The sequence below is a fragment of the Haliaeetus albicilla genome, chromosome 2, assembly GCF_947461875.1.
Source record: "Haliaeetus albicilla chromosome 2, bHalAlb1.1, whole genome shotgun sequence".
In the NCBI taxonomy this organism is placed as follows: Eukaryota; Metazoa; Chordata; class Aves; order Accipitriformes; family Accipitridae; genus Haliaeetus; species Haliaeetus albicilla.
This window is the reverse complement of record NC_091484.1, coordinates 54878050-54901688: the sequence shown is the minus strand read 5'-3', so window position 1 is coordinate 54901688 and position 23639 is coordinate 54878050. Positions and strand designations below refer to the sequence as shown.

At 39.3% G+C, this 23639-nt stretch overlaps 1 protein-coding gene across 3 annotated transcripts in view; it reads left to right on the top strand.

Moving 5' to 3' along the window:
• ANKIB1 (ankyrin repeat and IBR domain containing 1) overlaps nucleotides 1-23639 on the top strand; it is a 98166-nt gene that overhangs the window by 18208 nt on the left and 56319 nt on the right. For all 3 annotated transcript variants that reach the window (XM_069775201.1, XM_069775192.1, XM_069775209.1), the window contains exon 2: nucleotides 18640-18908. In XM_069775201.1, coding sequence (XP_069631302.1) covers nucleotides 18721-18908 — 188 coding nt within the window. In that variant the 5' untranslated portion in view covers nucleotides 18640-18720. The remainder of the gene's footprint in view (nucleotides 1-18639; nucleotides 18909-23639) is intronic.

The following is a 23639-nucleotide window of genomic DNA, read 5'->3' as shown; positions in this document are numbered from 1 at the left end:
TCTTGTGGAGCCTTTCACTTTACAAGCAGGAAGAACTATTCTTAAATAAGTTCCTGTGTGTTACATTGGCACAGGAGCAGGTTTTTCGTAAAGTGGTCACCAAGGGATTCCTGAGTATCACAACTCTGCAAGCTGCTGAAACTAATACAGCTGGTTCCCCCAGCTTACATCTCATCTACCACTGCTTGCTTTTGTTCCTGCAGATGTGTGCAGTGAAACTGGCAGTGGGATTCTTCTTCTAACAAGCTCTATCCTTGGACCTAACCCCAGTGGATTTCTGTGTCGCTTTCAGGCAGCCAAATACAAGTTCTACCAGTACCTAGGAGATGCTGGATTGATAATTGAAGTTTTCCCAGTGATAGGTCAGGCTGCTTAAGAACAGCTTTACCAGTCATGGTAGAGGAGGGTGAATGAGCTTGTCAAGCTCAAGGAGAGACATGGTGACTTGACTGGTGGCCGTAGACCTGCTTTTTTACATAAGCAGGCTGGATTGCGTAGTCTTAGGTGGCCACGTGCTGTCTTCGCCTGGGTGTCTGCTGTCACTGCTTTGCAGCCAGGTTTGGTAGACATCAAAGTAAAAGTCTCCCTTATGTAAGGAGGCATGCCTAGCTGTGGAGGTAGCAGGAAGGGAACGTGTGTCCTAGTCACAGCAGCAGCACCACCACGGCGGGGAAAGCCCATGTGCGGATGTCCTCTGTGACTTTGTGAGCAGTGTTCAGAAATAGCACTGGCTAAGAACCTCCTGTGCAGTGTCACTGACACCTCCCCAAGTCAGGAGGATGACCTGGATCTTTCTGTTCTGCAGGATCTCTCTGTCTAATGTAGCAGCAAGTAAGGGACAGAGGTCCTAAAGGTCACCTTACCTAACCAAGAAGTACCGGATCCACTGGTGAGCTAGCTATGTTTGCAGTCATAATTTTCTTATGACCCTGGGAACTGTATGGAGCAGGCGTGGAAGGAAGAGTCAGTGATGAACACAGCCCAGGCTGCGCTAACTCCACATTGTCTATTTTGATACTAGACGGGCTCAGTGGGCAAGTGGTTTTAGAAACAAAGGGTATGTAAATCTAGTAAATGCTGCTTTTCAGAACACATGCTTGCTGGCACAGTAACAGTAAAAAGAGACAGTAAAAACAGGTGAGGCAGCAGCTTTCCATCCAAAAAAACCCGATCCTGCAAAAACTTGGGCAGTACACAAAGGTGAATTCGGGGACAAGGCATGAGATGATCTTGGCTACTGGATAGCAAGCCAAAGGCTTTTGCTGAGGCAGGGGAACATTACTGTATGGCCATTAGCAATCTGCTGTTGAATAGGCTTAAATCTGGTACCTCAGATGATCTGGTTCTGTGGCAATCCAGCATAACTGCCAAATTACAATCTAAATCTTTTTATAATGATTCCCTTTTTTAGACTGCAGTGTTCTGGTTTAAAGCATAAAAAGTAAAGTATTTCCTGACTGGTATATTAGACTGTATAATTAGGGTTGAATGCTTAAATCTGTTTCTGGACGGAGGAATTTTCTCCTACACATGGGGAAATCCAGTAAAATTTTTCAGGTATGCCTTGGCTAGTCAACTGTTTTCTGTGAGGAGGTCTCTCCTTGTTCTTCCCCAGCAAACATGAAGTGGAGAAGAACAGTAATAAGAGTGACAAGGTTTACAGACTACAGGAGAGCATGGGAACAGGGGAATTGTGAGGAGAGGGGCAATTTTTTTTCGCAAGTATCCTTTTATTTGTTGTTGCTGTGAAGTAGTGAAGAGTAAGGAGAAGCAAGGTCTGCATATGTGATATCATGCTGCTTATGCTTTCCTCTCTTTTTTGTAGTATCTGGCTACAATCCTTCCTTGATAATTCACCATCTCTCAGTGAGAGGTCTTTCATGAGAAAATGGGGAGGGAGGGAAGTCTAAAATAATGCAACATTTTTAAAAGACAGAGTAACACTCCTCCATCCTAATGTAAAAAAATATTCTAGATGTACTTTACAGTTTTCCTACATTATGACTGAATCAAGCAAGGTAAAAGGAGATTAGCATAGATGCCATCCCTTTATCAAGTATCATTTGCCAAAGTGAGATGCACCTACTTAGTGATGAGAGCCAGGGTCTTAATTTTGTAGGTCTGATCTCAGAACTGTCAATCTGTGTTGAATCCTGTGGAAAAGCTGTGGAGACTCTTGTTTCAGGTTATTTTTCTCAGCAGAAATATGGTTTTCTTTAGTACAATTTTTGGTAATTAAAACTGTGCAAAAAACCTGTTCAGCCTCTCCCTTAAGAACTAACTTGGTGCTGCATTACTGGAAGTGAGTTAACATGATGCAATTTTTAGAAGATTCTAGGACACACTTGTGGAACAGCAGATATGTAAGCCTGATGCTTGTTCCTGGAATATTAGTAGAAATGATGTAATAATGGACCAAATTAGAAGACACGTGGATAAATGTGATGTCCTGAGGAACAGTCAACATAGCATTGTAAGGGAACGTCTGGTCTCACAAACTTACTGAAATTCTTTGAAGAAGTTAGCAGGGCAAATGCGTTTGATATAATCTGCTTGGTTTTTCAAAGGGCATTTCACATGATCACATTGCTTAGAAGCCTTAAAGAGTCCAGACAGCTTTGGAAAAGAGGAAGGGTCCGTTGCGTGCAGAAGTCTCTGGTTAAAAGATAGGAAATGGGTAGGAATAAAGAGGCAGTTTTTGCAGTGGTTGAAGGTTACTGATAGAGTCCCAGATAGATCAGTGCTAGGACCTCTGCTTTTAATGTAAGGATAAATGATCCAGAAAAGATGTTAAGTGGTGAGATGATAGTCTCTAGACAATACTACAAACACAGTGTCAACTGCAAAAGAATTTTATGAGACACAATGGTAAATAGCGTATGAAACTCAATATAGCTAAAGGTGAAAGATTCACATAGTTGGGGGGGGGTCCTAAATTTATATAGAATATTATTCTCTTAATTGTTACCACTCAGGAGCAAGATCTTGAGGTTATAATAAAAACTCTGAAGAAGTAGTCCTTAGTAACCAGTCCAAAAAGTAAAACAAATGTTGAAAGAGTATACATCATGCCACCACCATGTAAATCCATGCATGCTGCATGTTGTACACAGCTCCTCATCTCCTAACTCAAAAAGGTGTTAGTGGCATTGGAAAAAGATCAGAAAAAGCAGAAAGGATCTTAAAAGTTGCACAGAATTGATTTCTTAAGAATTAGGGTTAATCACTCTGTGAAAGAGCAAAAGATTGGTGTGGCAGAAAGGTGATCACCTGTAAAAGGTGATGTGATAAAAATCTCTAAAATCACAAGTGGAATGGAGAGAGTAAATAGGAAATTTCTTTTGCTGTCTACCTTTCAGTTCTTGTAGACAGTGAAAGTGAAATTTAACAAGTGGCAAATTAAAAAAAGATGTTTCTTCACAATTAATAGTTAAGCTGTGAAATTTCAAGATGCTGGGGCTGTTAAGATTTTCCATAGATTTAGGGAGTTTTGAAAAAATTGATGGAAGAAAAATGCATTACAGGTTATTAACATAAAAACAGTGCGTCTGGCTCAAGAATTCATCAAGTGGTAAATTGCCAAAGACTGGGAGAGTATTGTGGAAAAGCATCAGTCCACTCTTGCTCAGTTTTTCTAGTTTTCATTGGTATAGTCTGCTGGCAACTCTCTGGACAAGGTATTAAATGAGAAGGATCTGATCCAGTATGGCCATTATTGTAACGATGTTTATAATCTTCGGAAACAAAATGGGAAAAAAAAAATGCATGCATTGGTAACACCAAACTTTTAGAAGAACTAAAGTCAATTTCACATTTGTGAAGTCTAAAACCATTGGAAAGTTTGCTGCAAACCAGATATAATGCTGTTTCATGAAAGCACACAATAAATTGTGTTAATCAATAAGATGTTGACATATAAACAGTAGAAGTGGTAAATGAGTTTGTTAGAACTGAAGAAGTAACCTAGTTGTCATTAATAACATTTGAGTATATATAATGAAAATCAGCTTGCTTTAAGCTAAAGTCTTGAAATAAAATTGCTGTTGGAGATAGAATTCTTTCAAGGTAGGAATAAACTCCCATTTAGTTTCTCTCCCATTTAGAATTTTGGATATTTATTCCTAAGCAAAGTCTGCCTTTATTTTTGAGGATCAACATTTTTTTTTCCCAGTCAGTCTGAAGTAAGTTCCAAAACAGCAAAGGACTCTTAGCAGTCTTTGTCAGACCTAGAGTAATTTTTAATTTGTACTCTAACCCTTCAAAATCTACAAAGCTGAAAAAAACCCTGGGGGTTTTCCTTTTAATTTTTTAAAGTCTTGTCTAATATTTTTGCAATTCCTCTTTTTTTTTTTTAGCTTAGTAATGTAGCTACAAAAAGCTCATTAAAGTTCTTACTTTCTTAGTCTGCTGTAGAATCCAGGTAATTTTTCAGGTTTCCAAATTGAGTATCAATTGAACCCAATATCTCAAGAACACATTGGCTCCAAGATTCTATTATAATTTTTGGAGTATTGGACACTGTGGATGCAAGCAATGAGAATGCTCATGAGTAAATATGAATGATGAAAAATTCTGATTTCAGGACAAGGTCAATCACTTAGTTGCTGGACTAAAGAAATTTCTTCCCTTAGCAGATTGTTCTTTTTACAGCTCTCTCTATAATGTATAGGACTGACTGCTAGCAGGAAAGATAATGGATTATATCAGTTTCTGAGGTTGCGATCCAGGAAAACAGGTTCTTTGTAGCATGCAGAAGGTGGTAAATAAAACCAAGGAATGCAACTCCTGCAGGTCTTCGAAGTCTTTTAAACTCATTCTGGTGTTAAATCCACAGAATTCCCCTGGAGAATATAGCAGAGACTCTGCCAGAAGTTCAGCACCATCCTGATCCTTTCTGATTACTTAAATCTTGATCTTGGCAAGCATAGGGATAGGAGCCGTTACTGTCTTCAAGGATCCTTCATTTCTCCGTACCCAAAAGCTTGCTCTCTTTCTTCTGTGAAAAATCATGGATTCATTCATGAATTTGGGCAGTAGTTTTCATCCAGAAAGTGTCACTCTACATCTTTATCTTTTGCTGTATCAGGTAGCCATTTACCTAGGTTAGACATTTCTTTGGTATAATAGTTGCAGATCATCAAATTTGGCTGAGATTGTATCTTGCCCCAGATACCTTTGAACAGACTTCTTGTTTGCCTTCTCTTAGCTTTTAGCACAGCTGCAGGATGATGTCCAAAGAGATGTCTTGATGTTGTTCAATCCAAACTCATGGAAGTTGCTGTTAAATTACTGCATTAGGGACAAAGAAATTTTTAAAAGACTTTGTCTGAAGGAAGAATAATTTGGTTAGATAGGCTGGTTAGTGAAGTGTGGTATGATGTAGCCAGTGTGCTAAACCAATAAAACAAAACCATTCCTGGCTTTCTACAACGGTATTGCAATAATTTAAAAGGAAAACCTACTGCAAACCAGTTAGCCTTAATCACTACAAATGCCATTGGATTTGTTGGAGCACAGATGCTCTTTTATTGTTATGACACATTTCTGCATGAACAGAGTTTTTTGTTTTCAAGCGCAATAAGAAATTGAAACAGTGGATGCAATAGTGAAATGTTCCAGCAGACACAAGATGTAAGAATCTGGTGACCTGAATGTTGTGGTTTAGAATATAAGGAATGGGGTTTATATCACAGTTTTGCTGTTTGAGAAAGACCATAACAGACAAATGTAACAGGACTTTTAAAAGAACGATTTAAAAAAAAAGTAGGTCTGTGTTCACTAATATTCTTTGGGCATGTGAGCTGAAGTGTATGTCAGGCAGGAGTGAGCAGAAAACTCCCTGGTTGATACTCCCAAACTTCTCAGCAATATTAGCTGTGAAAAGAACATAGAAAAAGTGAAATTGAAAATAATTTTATTTCTGTCATAGAACATCTGCTTTCTTTACTTACTGCTCAGATTTTTGATATAAATACTAATTTTCAAGCACATTGTAACATACATTTTTCTTAAGCTTGGGTGTCAGGAAGGGTAGTAATATTAATCGTTTGTTTATGCTTCTCTTTGTTTCTGAAGGAAGCTTCATTGTCCTGACTGGCGCATTGTACTGACAAGTAGCATAGGTACATACTACTTGAGAAAGTTTCAACAAAAGAAAAATCATTGTAAGAGACTTATACAGTCTCAGTCATTTCCTAGAAATAAAAAATGCCAGAATAAGGAATGTTTGTTCAGGATGACCACAATTCACCTACTTGTGTAGGTCCTTTATTAATATGTCCTTTAGCTTAATGAACACCTACTAGTTTTGCCTTATTTAGCTTGCATGACAGTGGCCCGTGGATGATGAAGGTTTTGTAGTGTCCTTTCTCCTTTCTGTTTTCACTTTCCACCCACAGACTACTGCAAACTGTTTTCCCTTGTTTTCTGCATTTTTCATGCTCCTGGCAATCCAGCCAGACTTGTTACTCCTGTTGCTCTTTTCCCACTCTCTTATCTGGTTGCCAGCAGGAATAGTGAGAGCATAGGAGAAATGGCATAACTGCTGTTACTATCTTCTCTGTCTAGCTTCAGCATGACCCCTGGATGTGATCATGAAGAAAGTTCCACTAACCATCAAGCACCGTTAGCTATTTTATGATCCCAGTGTCTGTACAGTTACTTCTGGTGGAAGCTTCAGGTAAATAGCTGAAGATCTCAATTAAAGTAAAAGATGTTATTACTTGGGTAAAACAGAATGCTTTTTTTAGACAGGTTCTTGAAAATCTTTGTAACTTTAAGCCTGTGTACTCTGTTGCACTTCATGCAGTTTTGATGCCAAATGGGTCAGATTTTGCAAAATAAGAGACTCTGGTAACTTGCATTTGTCTTTACTCCTTTCCTTGCGTTACATAGGAAAGGTCAGTAATAGTATTCTACAAAGAACAGCAGTCATTCATATTATATTAGTGTCTACATCAGTCAGTATGTTGATTATGTTAATAGGAGAATTGATAGAAGAACTAATAGGAGAACTGTGTGGCCAGCTGTTTGAGGGAGGTGGTTCTCCCCTTCTGCTCTGCTCTCTTGTGAGACCCCACCTGGAGCACTGTGTCCAGCTCTGAGGTCTCAGGTGCAAGAAGCACGTGGACCTGTTAGAGCAGGTCCAGAGGAGGGCCGCAAAAATAGTCAGAGGGCTGGAACACCTCTCCTGCGAAGAAAGGCTGAGAGAGTTGGGGTTGTTCAGCCTGGAGTAGAGGAGGCTCCAGGGAGACCTTGTTGCAGCATTTCGATATTTAAAGGGGGCTTTACAAGAAAGACAGGGATTTTTTACCAAGGCCTGTAGTGACAGGGCAAGGGGCAATGGTTTTAAACTGAAAGAGGGTAGATTGGGACTGGACATAAGGAAGATTTATTTTATGATGAGCCTGGTGAGACACTGGAACAGGTTGCCCAGGGAAGTTGTGGATGCCCCACCACTGGAATTGTTCAAGATCAGGCTGGACAGGGCTTTGAGCAACCTGACCTACTGAAAGATGTCCCTGCCCATGGTGGGAGGGTTGGACATGATGATCATTAAAGGTCCCTTCCAACCCAAACCTTTCTGTGATTCTATGATTCAATCTCAGGTTCTGTTGGATTTTTGTGATAAGCTTTATTCTCTCTCTTTTCTTTGGCTTGATATTTGTCTTGAAGCCAAAAATCATTATCACACAAAACAAGGTTGTGTTTCATTGTAATTACGCTAGAGTCAAGAATAATCTTTGTAAATACAAACTGTAAGTGACATACTATAATTAAATTCTGTTATCCACAGCCTTTATGTAAATGATTAAACAGTTTGTACGCAGTGGGAAAAACAGCCCAATATTTCAGCAGAGGTGTTCTGGCAAAAGTTAAAAATATTTCTTCAAGTTATGTGTTTTTGTAAATTAATGTTAGATTAGATCCAATATATCTTTTGCCGTTTCCCTGCCAGAGTCAGAATTTTGCCCATGGGTATATTAAATATTTTATCAGAAGTGCAGCAGTTGCAGTTCTGCTAATTTTCTGGCCTATGTAAGGTGCAAGTGATGATCCTTGTCACTGTAGCTACCTGAATGGCTCGTTCTTAGCAATGATGACTCTTGAGATTCTGGGAGCTTAGCTCCCAAGGACAAGCAGGATGCATACCTCTTGGACTAGAAAGAGTTAAATAGTTCCTAAAGTTGTCTCTCAGAAATGTCATAAAACATTTGTGAAATATTGTGAGAAAACTTATTTTGCTGTGGGAATCTGTCTCATTTTAGACATGCTATGATCTCCTGGATTCTGTGTTTAGACCTAAATGAATGTATTGCTTTGAAGGAGTGCTGACCGGTTAAATTACCTCTTTGTTAAAAGGTTATTGATTTACTCATTCATCTGAAAAAAATCAAGATCTCTGAAAGATCAGTGGGGTCACATTGTCTTTTAGCTTTACAGAGAACAAAACCAGCACATAAGAATGCTTCCAGGAAACAATAAAAGTATGTGCATGTGTGGTTTTAGTCCAGTATGTTTGTGAACATTGTTCATCATCTTTCTCAGACAGTTGAATATGCTTTCCTCACCTCCCACTTGAATAGCATAGGAACGGATACTTCTTTAATGTAAGTAGTGTATATTTTACAAAGTTTCATCCCGTAAATATTTATGAAATAATTATAACGCACCAAGTAGAGATGTACTTTGTCACTCTTCAAAGCATAACTTGCTTAAGTAAAAATAGGGAACTCTGCGTACATTACATATTCCTTGAAATGATGTGTAATATTCTTTTCAGTGCTTTCAGTTATTTGGGTAATAATAGAGAAATTGCAGTAAGTGTTGCTTGGTTTATTCAGAACGTGCAACCTGCGGCCTATCAGCAGTCTACAGATAGAGCACTGGTCCTCACAAATAGCGTAGTTACGAGTCAGGAGTCAGTGGTAGGTTACTGTGATTGTTGCTTTCCTCTGATGGTTTGAAATACAGCATGATATGTTGGGAGATTCTACGTTGAAAAATCTAGATTTATTTGTTTGCTCACCTTTTTATTTTTACTTTATTAAAAATTCATTGCTGTTTATAAAACCAGTAGTTTTTGTGTTGAAATGCACTGACTTCAGATACTCATTATTTCTAAATGCAACTGTATACTTTTAGAAAGTGGTGGAACAATGCTTACTATGTACAGTCTGATTGCAGTTGGCTGACCTGGTCTACTAGCTATCCTTACTTTTTAAGATACACCATGTAGGCCTCTTGCATACTTACAAGATCCAGTGACAGCATGACCCTACCAACTGATACCCTTTCCTGTGAAAAAGCTTCCTTAAACTGAGAGAATTCTGCTTCAGGAACATGCTAAGGTTTCTAAATGTATAAGGGATTTTCAGATTTTACTGTGGAGGTGCATGCTCGTGAGCAGCCCTGTGTTGCCATCCTCTTTATTTTTGCTTTCTGTGGATGCACCTTGGCAGCCAAAAAGTTTTGTTTTCAATTGTATCAGTTTAACGCCATTGAAAATACGGTTAACATTAAAGCTTTTGGGTGGCCAGATTGTACCAGAGGCTCTCCAGAGGGTTGGCTTTAGGCTGCAGTGCAGTTTCAAACTGTTGTTTACCTGAATCTTAACATGGCTTTTAAATTGTGTTAAGCTGAGCAAACATACTTGAAAAATACATCCAGGGCTCTGTTAAGGCCAGGGTCAAGGCCCATTGCACCCTATTTAGATTGGTCAGTCAAGCTCCCCATAGGGTTTTCTATACCTGTTTGCATCCGTCTTCATTTCTGCTTCATGTCCTAGCAGTGCTCTCCAGTACTGGTTGTCTTTACCCTCAGTTTTTCTAAGCAGGTCAATCTGACAGAAGCACACAAATTTTTTCAGACTTTTTGCTCCATATAGCGTCAGTCTGTTTATCCCATCTGTCCATTACTCTGTAAACCATTGCCTTGTAACTGGGTGGTGGTTTCGCTGTGTTCTTTTTGTCTGTTGAAAGTGATTTTGGAGGGGACACACATTTGTCTTTAACTGAACTGAGCTGGGTTGTTGCTTATGTTACGGTTAAATAAAGTGTGTTTGAGTCTTTTTTACAAAGAGGCTCCCATCCCAGCCAACACATTGGGTATGTAGTATGTGTGAGGGTTAAGGAGAAACCAATCAGAGAGGCATTACACTACCTGAATGGGGTTCTCATGCTGCCAACAGGAGAAACATTGCACTGGTTAGGAACATTACCAGTCTCTGGTTCATATTCTTTAGCTTATCACTGATGCTAACTGTCCTGTGAGTCATGGGCTGCTGGTGCTTCTTTATGTAGGGGCTGGGTGATACTTGTTCACTTTTGCTTGATGAAAAAGTGGTGCTATCAGCATTGACCTGTGGTAGAGAAGTCACTTTTATAGACATTTATTTCATTAACTGTTTTATGCACTGTATCAAAAGTGTATTGAGTTACTTTAGTCAGTGGAACAGTCTATAATGACCTCTTTATACTAAGACATACAGTGAGCCTGAGATTAAAATGCCAGAACTATCAAGCATGTCTGTCTTTAGCTTGACTTAATCTAATAAAATGTCAAACATTTTGTCTTGTGCTTCTTCACCTTCTGATCTGGATAGAGGAGGTCTTAGGATGGTAGCGTTGGTATTACACTATGTACAGATATTTTATATTATTTTAGGTTTGGTTAGTCTACTTAACCTGAGGATTGAAGAGTTAGTGCTAAAAGAGTTCTGCTGTATTTTATGACTGGAGCCTAAAAAGACCATTAATAAGTATATCTCTCTTGTAGCAGTAACTAAGCTACAGCAAATTAAATCAGATTATTAAGGCCTTGACAGACAGTTGCATTGGGAACAACTCCAGTGTTGTCTGGACTTCAGAGAACTTTGAGGGTTTTGTTGTTGTTTTTAAAATAATTTTCTAAAGACATGGTGCCCTGGAATGAATATGAAATGATCTGCAATTACAGGTGAGACTATTGGATATTACAGTGCGTAATTATAGAATGATAACTCTTTTGTTCTGTCTTACTGAATTGCTGCTCTCTAAGGATAAAAAAAACAGGATGCGCCAAAACAGGTGCTCCTTTTAACTTGTGCCGCTGGATTTCTTTTCCCAACTATCTGCAGGGATGCTATCTTCATCTAACTGTCACGGTAAACCTTTGATTTGGCTGCACAGTATCTTGTCTCTTCTGCCATGTGTGTATGTACCTACACCACAGTAGGATTTCCCACATTTCATTTAGATGATAAATACAAGGACTGTAGACAACACCATCAAAATTAATGTAGCAATTACTTTAGCTAGATCTATGCACAATTTTTTCCTTAAAGTGATAACTGCTTCTAGTCTGTGCTGCAGCTGCCCGTGTTGCATCCCTGTAAGTGTATCAATGCAAAGAAAACCAAAGCCATGCTTAAAATCCCTTTTTCTCCACAAACTGGAGTTGTGAAAGAAATGTGTCTGAAAGAAAATACTCCACCGGCATGAAAGTCGGTGTGCCTGAGTCAGTAAGCCAAAGTCTCAAATTACTGAGTTGAGCAATAACTTTAAGCCTTCTACTTGTGGGTACATAGGCCAGCATAAAAAGATCCTAACATAAGTTGCTAGACTCTCTATCCCACAAACATATAAATGAGGAAATAATTAATTCTCTCACTACCATACACTATGTTTTATGCAGGTCAACTTGCAACATTATTGCCACTTTTCAACCTTGGTATTTAAAACACAGAACGTTATATTGGTGATCGTTCTACAAAGGGTGAGATGTTGGCATAACAATTATTTTTTTGGTCTGTACTTTGACGTGTAAAATATGACACCGAATTTGATAATGTCAAGCTCCACTCACAGAGGTTTAAAGTGGCAGAGATGCTTTCATCATTTCCTGTTGATGACTTCAGAACTTTTGGCACAAACCTTAGAATATTGTGGTGTGTAAAAAAGCCAAAGAAAGCAAAAAAAAAACCCCAAACAGCAAAACCAAACGAACCAAAACCAAACAAGCCCCTCCACCACCACTTTTCCATAACTTGATTCTCAAGCTTTGCTAGTGCATTTGTTACTTAAAAGTTTGCTGAAATGTTCCTCCAGATGCAGGTGTCCATCAAGAGCAATTTTTGCCCATTAATTAAAATTTGGCAAATCTTAAATCTTTACTGTAAACATGTAAAAGTTAGCTTTAGCCTAACTTTTTCTGCTACATCTTAATTATATACATCTCTGCCAGCCATACATAAAGTAGGTGTGCACATTTGAATGTTTAATTTTTAATTTTTTCCTCTTGATAAAGTGACCAATTTTTTGGCACTGTGGTGCTCTTTACTTTGCGGAGAGGGAAGGAGGCAAGGGAGGAAGAGGAGCACTAACCAAGACTTTTTCTGCTGTGTTAGGGAGAGGGCTTGGTATCCTGAGAGTTCCTGAACATGACTTTTGACTTGCTTCATTTGTGTTAGTCCGTCCCAGTAGTGAGAATTAAAATTACCAACATGACGATGTGACACTCCTCCTAAGTGTACCAGGTTACTAGGCTTTCTCCTAAACCACGAAGCTGTTCATAGTTCTCTTCTGCAATAAATTATGATTTATAATGCAGGACAGACTCTGCAGTAAATATTTTAGAAACTCAGCTTTTAAAAATGAGCTGTTTAACTGCAGTATCCAAAGCAAATAAAATTGTTACCTTTTGAGCTAATTGTGCTTGAAACAGAAGATGCTTTTAGAACACAATATAGTATTTTATGCTGTCAGCAAAAGCTAGGTGCTTTCGGAAAACAAGTAGATTTGATATCTTTTTTCTTTATCCTTTTTGCATAAGGAATTCATTATCACTTGTCTTTCCAAAGGTGTAGAAACCATGTAATGTACACTAATTTTAGTCAATAATGTATTTTATTTTAATAATATTAAGATTTAATTATGGGGGTCTGTGTAAAGTCTTGCTTCTTTGAGCTTGGCTCACTTAGCTATTTCACCATAATGTTCTTAGAGTTTACAGGAAAAACTACTTTTGTCAAATAAGAAGTAGGCTTTTTTTAAGCTGTGAATGATATTCAAACTTTTTAGGCTTAAACTGTGGAATTACACAGTATTACATTGTAAAATAATGGTTGCAAATGATGATTAGATCCATTACTGTTCTTTGCTCATTATATAGATAATAGATTTTTTGGTGCAAGAAATACATAGCATTTTCTCCTCCTTGTTAAACCTGAGTATTTTTTTACTGGTTTTGATAGATTTCATAAGCAGTATGGTGTAGTACAGTATGTCTCCCTTCCTTTTCTTCATCCCCCAAGATACAGAACGGCAGCTGTATGATCACATGCTAGTGCTACATTCAGTGAGAAATTCGGCTTCAGTATTAAAGCAATTCAAATGTACATTGAGAGACGTACGTCATCTCATTAAAGACTTGTGTGTTCAATACATGGTTCCTAAATGAGTGTTAGAAGTAGGATGTTTCAAAAATACTTACCTGATCCCACTTGTACAATATTTTGTCATTCATTATAAATTTCTAGCAAGTACCGTGGCAGTTTTTCAAAGGACGAACCCCTTCTGAAATCCTATTAAGCCATTACAATTGTCCTTCTTCAAACTCACTTCTATGATAATGCCCATGGAAAAATCAATAGTAATTGGGCAGCTGGTGCAACTGCTCTCAATCTCTCATTGTTACCTTGCTCTACCCATGTCTTTCTGTATCCACCCTTTTTTCATCTTGTACATAGTCTTCACGCTCCTATGAGAGTGTCTGTCTCTTTGTTAAATATTTATAGAGCTATGATATCAAAGTGTTGATGTTAGCAGTGTTGCTAATAAGCCCATAGAAGTTTTACTGTTCATTGCCAAAGCAGAGAAGTGTGATGCCCCTGACTGAGTTTATAAAAATCTTTCCTTAGACTTTATGATGAGTTGTGTAACCAGTATTTTGTTTTTTTCATTTAAGCTGGAACTTTTATTTGGCAATTTAAGCTGGAACTTTTATTTGGCAATAGTAGCATAGTAAATACAGTTTCTAATTTTGAATGAGGTGGTTGATGTTTGGAATTCTGAAATAATACGGGATATAATTAGCAAACATTGCATATAGTTTTTCCTGTATTCTTTGGTGTAAAGGTTATGGTATTTGTGGTCATGATAAATGTTATGAGGTTATGGTAAAGGCTATGATATAGCCCTTCTGTTATCACGGAACCTGAAAATTTAGTGAATAGGTCTGCCTACCAAACAAATATCTTGTCTTTGTCCTGTAAAATTCTACTCAAGTCTCATTTTAGATAAAATACTTGAAAATTGTCGTTTTCATGTTGTCATTTTTGTTCCACTGTGATGTTTTTGTAATACGTCACATTAAAAAATAGCCTATGGATTTTAAATGCTGGGTTTACACAAACATCAAAGCAAGACCAGTGACATTGACACTGCACACTACCCATGCGAGCCTGGGAGCTGCTGAAACTGCTTTAGCAACCCCTGTATTCAGCCCACGGGAGCCCTCCAGGTCCTTGAGGTTGTGGACTGGCTGAACCTTCCAGACCCCTTCCCTGCCACCTGTTTCCCCCCTTTCAGGAGGAAATACATGCCCTTCACTTTCAAAAACATGAAATGAGAGGTCGAAAGAGCAAACCAAGTTTCCTTTCACTGAATCACTGCCTGGTTCCAGCATCGGCCTTGTTAGCTTACTGTCCTCTGAGAACGCATAATGGGTTTGAAGCTCTTAATGGAAAAAAACACCACCAAAAAAAAAAATGTCAGACTGGGCTTCTTTCAGCCATTTTCGGATCCAGAAGTTTGTTGCATGAATTCGTATTTTGTCCTTTTTCTCCTTCAGTTGAAGTAGAGGCTTCTTTGGTGGCAGATGCAGTTGGTCTGTTAGCTGAAAGATGAACTGAAGACTGCAAATGGGCAAATCTTGAATATTTCACAGCAGGGCACTCATGAGCCATGCCGGCTTGAGAGAGGCAGTAGCTGTCACATCTTGGTTTCTTCTAGACTTCCAAACATGCTGGGAGCCAACTGTTGCAGCCAGGGTACAGAGGCAGTTTCTCCCCTGTCTTTCTGTACTTCTGCTGGCATGTTTAATGGCTGATTCAGAAAAGAAAGCTACAATGCCGCCCACCAAATTTCCAAAGCATAAAAGACTAATGCCTGTCTTAGTGTTAAAGATGAAAGATGTTGTGGATACTGTATGAAGTTGAAAGGCATTAGTACAGTTTATCGTATCATGTATTTTAAGTAGGGAATTGTTTTCTGGGTTAGTTTTGACCCTGTCACTTCTCTCCTTGCATTCTTCCAGAGGCTGGTTTCTTGCTATCACATCAAATATAAGCTCTTTGCCTTCACGTGAAGGGCTTTCATGGACTATCCCCATTCTATCATCTTCCATTTTATTTTGATAATATGATGATTGTAGTTACATTAGCCATTTGCTAAATTTTCAATACCTCTATGCTGATTCTTGGTTTTGCAGGGAGTTTTCACTTGTGTCTGTTCAAAGCTGCATCATTGCTCTGTTTCATAATCCTTCTTCAAATTTTCCCTTTCCTTTGACTGAGAATCTTTTTATTTGGAGAGTGGTCCTGTTATGCAGACAAGTATTTTACTCTTTTTATTTCGTTCACCTTTCTATATCATGTCTGTATCACATGTAACCCTTTATTGTGCACATAGGCTGTAAGCTTTTTTTATGGAAGCAGATGTCACTGTTTTGCTCAGGGACTTACGCAGTACATGCTGCGCATTCTTAAAATTTCCAGATGTTATGATAATGTACATAATAGTTCATAGTTCAAGTGCCTGCATCTTTTGTATTATTAGTAGTTAAAGACTGTGCTACCACCTAATATGTCCATACGCCATCAAAAATAAATACAGTTTGTTTGGTGTGCGACAGAATTAATGACATTTATAATTTTTGTCTTTTCTGCACTGCAGTAACTTGAGCTTTTTAGTTCTGTACAGCCACCCTACACAGACCCTCAGTTCTCCCATACATTTCCAGACCCCTGCCTAAATCCATTCAGATCTCTTCTTCAACATCTCAACAGTACCACCCTGCCCTAGCTTCCTCTCAGACTGCCTGAGGGCACCATCTTATCTCCTTACACTCTCAACACCCTCCCTCATGCCTACCCAGACTTGTTTAACGTTCCAGTTTGAGGCAAGAGGCAGCATGTTCCGCAGCTGGCAGAAGCTATCCATGTGCTAATTTCCAGAAATAAGTGCATGGCAATTGGTGCCGTTGCCTTCTAATTTCAAATGATGGAAGAAGGTTTTGTGCTTTTCTTCTTATTATGGGCACTAGTGGGATCTTCATTATTGATTTTCATGAAGATTCTAGGAACGTGATATCTTCCAGGCACTTGTTCTTGTCTAATTTAGTTTATAGTCTCGAGAGCTATTGGTGGTGAATAGGGATTGACAGATATTATAATATCATAAACTAATCTTGTTAGCAAACTTTACTGAAAAATCATTCTTCCAAGTTATTTTTGAGATCCTATTTGTTGAAGGTAATATGAACTGCTGGTTGATTGAGAAGAGTGTAGAGTTTTTCTTGGGTTTGTACAGTCTTTCATTAACACCTGAAACTATACAATATTTAGAGTAATGCAGCTGTTTCTGCATCTGAAAACATTAATCTACAGCACTGAGAGCTGTGACATGGTAATGTGAACATGTAGTGGCTTTCTTGAAGAATATAAATATATCTGCATAGTATCTCATGTTTATATTTTATAATATAGAGATGATGGAAAGATACAAAATGCTGCAGAATCCTTAGTGTGGCTGAAGAATCTGGGCTTTGGTTTGTGTATATAACTAAACATATGAAGGGTGTGCATCTGCTTTTAAATGAGTGCCAACTTTTTTAGTATTAGTATTATAAACTTTCACCTGCTTAATGCAGTTGCTTGTTAGGTAACTCTGGTCACAGGAGAACATGGGCAACACGTTTAGCATGTTGAGTCAGCTGATTTGGCAGTGTCATTGTTATCTCACACAATGACATCAAAAGGTAGGACACAACAACTCCAAAATAAAGGTTGCCTCACCAAGGTTATGTAGGAAAAGGGGATGAAAATGTAGGCCACCACTCTCCTTCTCGAATGGCACTGGTGAGATTAGGATGAAAGTAGTCTTTTCCCTCCCCTTCACGAAATGACCTCTCAGAGGAACTGCAGAGAGGAGACAGTGCAACACTCGCCCTGGTAGGATCTTGTGCAGAAAGGGATCTGAGCAAAGCTATAGTAAGACTGGGATGCAACGTGACACAGAAGTTCACAACAGTAGCTGAAAGCAGCTCATGAGAGGACTACTCTGGAGAAACAAAAATATCTCATTGCAGCTCTTCCCCAGGTTTCCCCAAATCCTTTTCACATGAGTTGCATCTACATTCTGATTCCCTGGGATTTTGTGCAGCACTAGACCCCTTGGATTCCTGTATTTCTTCTGTCTATAAGGCTGTCTGGGCACCAGTAACTGTGCTGGAAAGCCAATGTAGAAACAGAAGTTTTGAGATAGTCCCGTCAGGTTGAATATAAGGTACTGGGCACGAAGCAGCTCCTGCCCTGCCTGATTATATGTGCCCAACATTAGAAATCTCAATTCCTAACCTGCTGTGCCTGGCATGTTTGGATCCCAGTGTGTGCTTTGTGGGGTGAAAGTTCTGGCATGGATCAGTCTGAATGGGATGACTCATGCACAGAAGAGACCTCCTAGAAGGTTCACAGTGCTACCAGCTGCAGGCTGGTGCTGAATCCCCTGTCTGTCCCACTGACATAAACCAACATGTGCTCTTCTCGACTGCACGACCTGATAAGCTTCTCTTGTCCCATCTCATGAGTGGAGATGCTCTGTCTGCCCTGTCTTTATGCAACTCAACCTGCTGGTCCCCTCCATCAGATAAGGGTGAGAGGCTGGGGAGCATAGCGGCTGGAAAGTACTTTGAAGTACTTGTGAGGTGCAGTTGGTTTGTGCCAGTATAATGCCTGGCATTGTATGGACCTGTTCATTATTGATCTCTTAAGTGTCATTTTAAAAATGGGGTTAGGTGTTTAAAAGAGTCCGCTTAGCAGAACTATTAAGATGGGGCCATGGTAATTCCTGTGTTCATGTGCATTCGCCTTGCTGGCACAGAAGAGTGCTGTTTACACCCACCTACACAAGCACAGGTGCTTCAAGCACATTTTTGCATGATTTAAGTGAAAGTTAAACCGATGTCTGCTTTCTTGCATGTTTTTGAAGAATATTACCTCGTTTAAGAATTTTGCTTTGGTTCTAATGTGTTTTGAAATCACTTCTAATTTCTAATTCACTTCTCATTAATGGAAATTCAGTGTTCATCCCTGTCTTCTAATACAGGTGGATATTGGCCATTTTTTTTCTTTTCCGTATGTTCAAAGAGTATAGGTAGTGAAGATATTTGCACTGGGAGATGGCACAATTTATCAGGGAAATAATCTGTGAAAAATTGGGAATTTGTGTGTATTTACCTAGAAAGGACTTCAGCAATTCATGAGTAGAGTTTACAGGCCCTATGTACTTCTTCACATGCCTGCTTACAGTACTGTAGCTCCCGGTGAATTCATCTAGGAAAGAGTGTTTTACAGAATAACTGAAATATTTTTTGTCTTTTTAGGCTGCAAAGCATGTTACAGAACCGTACAACAAGTGGATGAAGGGGGAAGGAAAAAGTGCCATTGATAGCTAGGATAGCAACATGGGAAATACAACCACCAAATTCCGCAAAGCTCTTATAAATGGAGATGAAAACTTGGCCTGCCAAATCTATGAGAGCAACCCTCAACTAAAAGAAACTCTTGACCCAAATACTTCTTATGGAGAAACGTACCAGCACAATACTCCGCTCCATTATGCTGCTAGGCATGGAATGAACCGTATTCTGGGGTAAGTATGATTTGAAGTTTTGCTTGGGTGTGAAAAACTGGCCTAAGAAATGCAAGAGTGTCAGCTAGGTTATAAATACCTTATGTGTGTGCACATACATGGACACATATTATGTGCATATGTATGTGTGTGTTACAGACATGGAATTTGTAACATGTTCAAGTAGTAATAGAAAACATGCAAATTAGTCTATAATCACAGACTGGTATAACAGTTTTTAATTTTATTTTTAGTATCTTTGTTCCTTGTAACATTAGTCTTGTACAGTTTTAGCTTGCTTCCTGAAGACTCCTATACCACAGTTCTTTGAAAGTAGTGACTGTTCCACAGTTCTTGATGTGTTTTCCTGTCTTAATTTGTTTGTGAAGCCGTACCTAATGGATACCATACTGATTGTATCTACTTCCAGATGGCGCAATATATGTTTATTCTCGTGTTATTCAGGCAGGTTTTCTTTTTCGTTTTGGATAATAACAGTGAACATTAATATCTTAATAATAAGTAAGTTTATAATTGCTGCAGTCAACAGGTACGGCAATCCCTAACATTAGCTGCTTCCATTCTCCTGTATTTTTGTCAGCACTCTAAGATCAATTAAAGATTAACATCTCATCCATGTCCAGACATCACAGGTACAAGCTGTTCTGGTCTAGTATTTCATGAAGCTAGTACTGAGTAGACATTGCTAAACCTCTTCTTCAGTAGGGAGTAAGTTAGAATTTCATAAATATCCTCTTCCTTATATTAGGAAACAGAATGGAAATATATATTGACCTGTGTTATTGTTAATATTCTTTTCATCTCTCTGTTTCTATCTACTGATGGGCGTGTGGTATAAGGTTTGTTTTGTCCCTCATAGGCTGTAACTTTACTAGCTATCTAGCCTCCCACCATAAATTTTTCCTCAGTGTTTTAGATTCACCTAACAGTTTTTTATACTTTATAACTTCTCATTTATCTTGATTTTTGCTAAATATTTTTCTCTCCTCCCTTGTGTATTCTGTATTTCTGGTTTTAATTGATGTTTTCATTTCATCACTGAATCTGTTTGTTTGTTTGTTTCTTAACATCCCCAAACTTTCCCCCATTCCTGATTCTTGAATTACAGGAAAAATTTAACTAAACTTAATTTAAAATAGCATGCAGTTTTTATTTACATTTTCTGTGTGATTTTTTTTTTTCCTCTGAGATTTTCAGGTTATTTCTGTCGAGAAAATATCTCTTAAGAAAATAAGCCTCATTGAAACAACAAGGACACATGAAATTTTTTGCACGTATGGAAAGAAATTAAGTCATAATTACTGACTTCTGAGCAGTCCATTAGTTAATTCATATTGCACCGTTATGATAAGATCTCAAATAATTTCTTTGTGTTAAAAAAAAAGTTAATTTAGAAATTACATTTTACTACTAACTGTATGGGACCTTCAGCATCTAAGTCTCACAGGACAACTGTTTTATTTTGCACATATTGCAAACAAATGATCAAAAGAATAATTCCTTTTTCTAGTTTGAGTCCAAGGTTTGCAATACATTTTTTGCCTGTAAACATAGTGAAGGTGCTATTATTTGCTAGAGTCTGCTTCTGAAAACCTGGACTGTTAGAATTGTTGCTGTTGCTAGGAGTAATTTACTGAGGTGTTTTTACTATTTACTTTTCTTCTATCTTTCCGAGGGCTTTGTTCAGAACTCCTGTCTAAGACAAGCTGCTCAAAAATGTAGCCTTTTTATCTAAACAAAGTAGTAAGAGTGAATAAATATCAGACTTACAGTGTGCTTGTTTGCAAAGTTGATAGAAAGGGCACAACCGATTTCCTGTTAAGCCTCTTCCTTTTGATATAGAAAGTCCTGGGTATGGCAGTGATTAAATAAACTGAATATTAAAATGAATGATTCGATTTACTGATGAAGTACACTAGCTAAAAATAAAATTAATTTTAACCTGTTTGTATTTTGAAAGAAATTTACAATTATGAGATATCCATAATACTACAATATTTTATATTTATCTCTTCATTAAACATTTTAAATATTTGGGAATCTGTAGCTACACTAACTTGTAGTTCAAACTCTAGATGTTACTTATACGTATACCATATTATTCAATTTTTCTTTATAAGCTGGTATTTGTATTATTGTAGGTGGATATGAACTGACATGTTCTACAATTCGCTGTGTGAAATTTTCTCAAAACAGAGTACTGTACTGTGATGCAGTTGTCAGTACACCTTTTGCATAACCCAATACATTGAGAGAGATATTCTGGGATGTTTAGAAATAACCTATCTGGCCATGCTGTTACCAAATACTGAGGCAAAGGGACAAACTCCCTGTTACCAGATGTATGGCTGGTGGTGACTGTCCAAAGACACAGTGAAAACACAGTCACTGAGTTTGCAATGAAAGGGAGTTGGGGACATCTTGGTATAGCAATCTCAGAAGTGAAGAAACAAGAAACTGGAGAAGAGGTGAAAGGGTCATGAAGCAAAACTCCTGACCTGGACAAGTTTTGTGTAATCCAGCGTAAAGTCTACTGGCAGAAACTTAAACTAACAAAACTTTCTCAACGATTTTGAACTGCAGTTGTTTTATAGCAGGTGTCTGAGTCATCTGGCTGCTGCACCTTCCATCCAGCATTTACAGCCCAGAAACTTGATTTAATATATAATCGAGCCTTAAAAATCTGAAAATTAGCTGTTAATTTCTTTTATTTTCACAAGATTCAGCAAGAGTGTGTTAAAATACTAGGATTGTTTCTATGATAATTTTTCTTAAGTATCATAGAAAGCTTTGATATATTAGAAATGTTGAAATAAAAAAAGGAAAATAGTTAGACATTCCATTAATATATAACTTTTGTTTGGTCTGCAGCCCTGAATAATGTTTATCTGACAGACCAGTTTGTTTTAACAGAGCATTTAATGTTTAAAAGCCAAAAATTGCTCGTCACAGCTAATTAGCACAAACAACAGCTGTCTCATTTTCTTTGTCCAGTTAGTAGGGTTATAGAGCTAGAGTTTGGGTGAGGTTGTGTGATGGAAGGATCATCCCCAGGAGCACAAGGGAGCCCAGAGGCAGAGTGGCGGGGGGATCCCAGTGAGCTCATTCAGAGGGAGGAGCCCCCTGCTCCAGGGCTGTCACGGGAGAGCCATCCACCCCATGTCCCAGCTGTGACACCTGTCAGGAGGAGTCTACAGAAGGGGATTGTACCAGATTTTTGTGGCAAGGTTTTGGGAGCAGGGGGCTGCAGGGGTGGCTTCTGTGAGAAGAGATCAGGAGCTGCCCCATGCCAGACACGACCAGCTCCAGCTGGCTCCAAAACAGCCCCACCGCTGGCCAAAGCTGAGCCTATCAGCGATGCTGGTGGCACCTCCATGATAACATATTTAAGAAGGGGAAGGAACTGCTGCGCAACAGCAGCCAGAGAGGGGTGAGAACATATGAGAGCAACAACTCTGGAGACACCAAGGTCAGTGAAGGAGGGGGAGGAGATGCTCCAGGCGCCGGAGCGGAGATTGCCCTGCAGCCCGTGGTGAAGACCATGGTGAGGCAGGCTGTCCCCCTGCAGCCCAGGGAGGTCCACGGTGGAGCAGATATCCACCTGCAGCCCATGGAGGACCCCACGCCGGAGCAGGGGGATGTGCCCTGAAGAAGGCTGTGACCCTGTGGAGAGAGCACACCAGAGCAGGCTCCTGGCAGGACCTGTGGACCCGTAGAGAGAGGCGCCCATGCTGGAGCAGGTTTGCTGGCAGGACCTCTGGCCCCATGAGGATGCTGAAGCAGTCTGTTCGTGAAGGACTGTATCCTGTGGAAGGGACCCATGCTGGACCAGTTCTTGAAGAACTGCAGCCCATGGGAAGGACCCACATTGGAGCAGTTCTGGAAGGACTGTATCCTATGGGTGAGACCCCAAGCTAGAGCAGGGAAACAGTGGCAGGAGCAGCCGAGATGAAGCATTATGAACAGACCACAATCCCCATTGCCCATCCACCGCTGCTCGGTCGGGGAGGAGACAGAAGAGTCAGGAGTGCAGTAGAGCCTGGACAGAAGGGGGAATGGGGGAAAAGTGTTTTCAGTTCTGTTTTTATTTCTCGCTACCCTACTCTGTTATTAATTGGCAATAAATTAAATTAATTTCCCCAAGTTGAGTCAGTGTTGCCTGTGACAGTAATTGGTAAGCCATCTCCTTGTCCTTATCTCAACCCACAAGCTTTTTTGTTGTATTTTCTGCCCCTGTCCTGATGAGGAGGGAGAGTGAGAGAGTGGCTGGGTGGTGTCTTGGTTTCAGCTGGGATAGAGTTAATTGCCTTCCTAGTAGCTGGTACAGTGCTATGTTTTGAGTTCAGTATGAGAAGAATGTTGATAACACACTGATGTTTTCAGTTGTTGCTAAGTAGTGTTTAGTCTCAAGTCAAGGATTTTTCAGCTTCTCATGCCCAGCCAGCGAGAAAGCTGGAGGGGCACAAGAAGTTGGCACAGGACACAGCCAGGGCAGCTGACCCAAAGTGGCCAACAGTGTATTCCATACCATGGGACGTCCCATTTAGAATAGGAACTGGAGGGAGTGGGGGCGGGGAATCGCCGCTCGGGGACTGGCTGGGTGTCGGTCGGCGGGTGGTGAGCAATTGCCCTGCGCATCATTTGTACATTCCAATCCTTTTATTACTACTGTTGTCATTTTATTAGTGTTATCATTATCATTATTAGTTTCTTCTTTTCTGTTCTATTAAA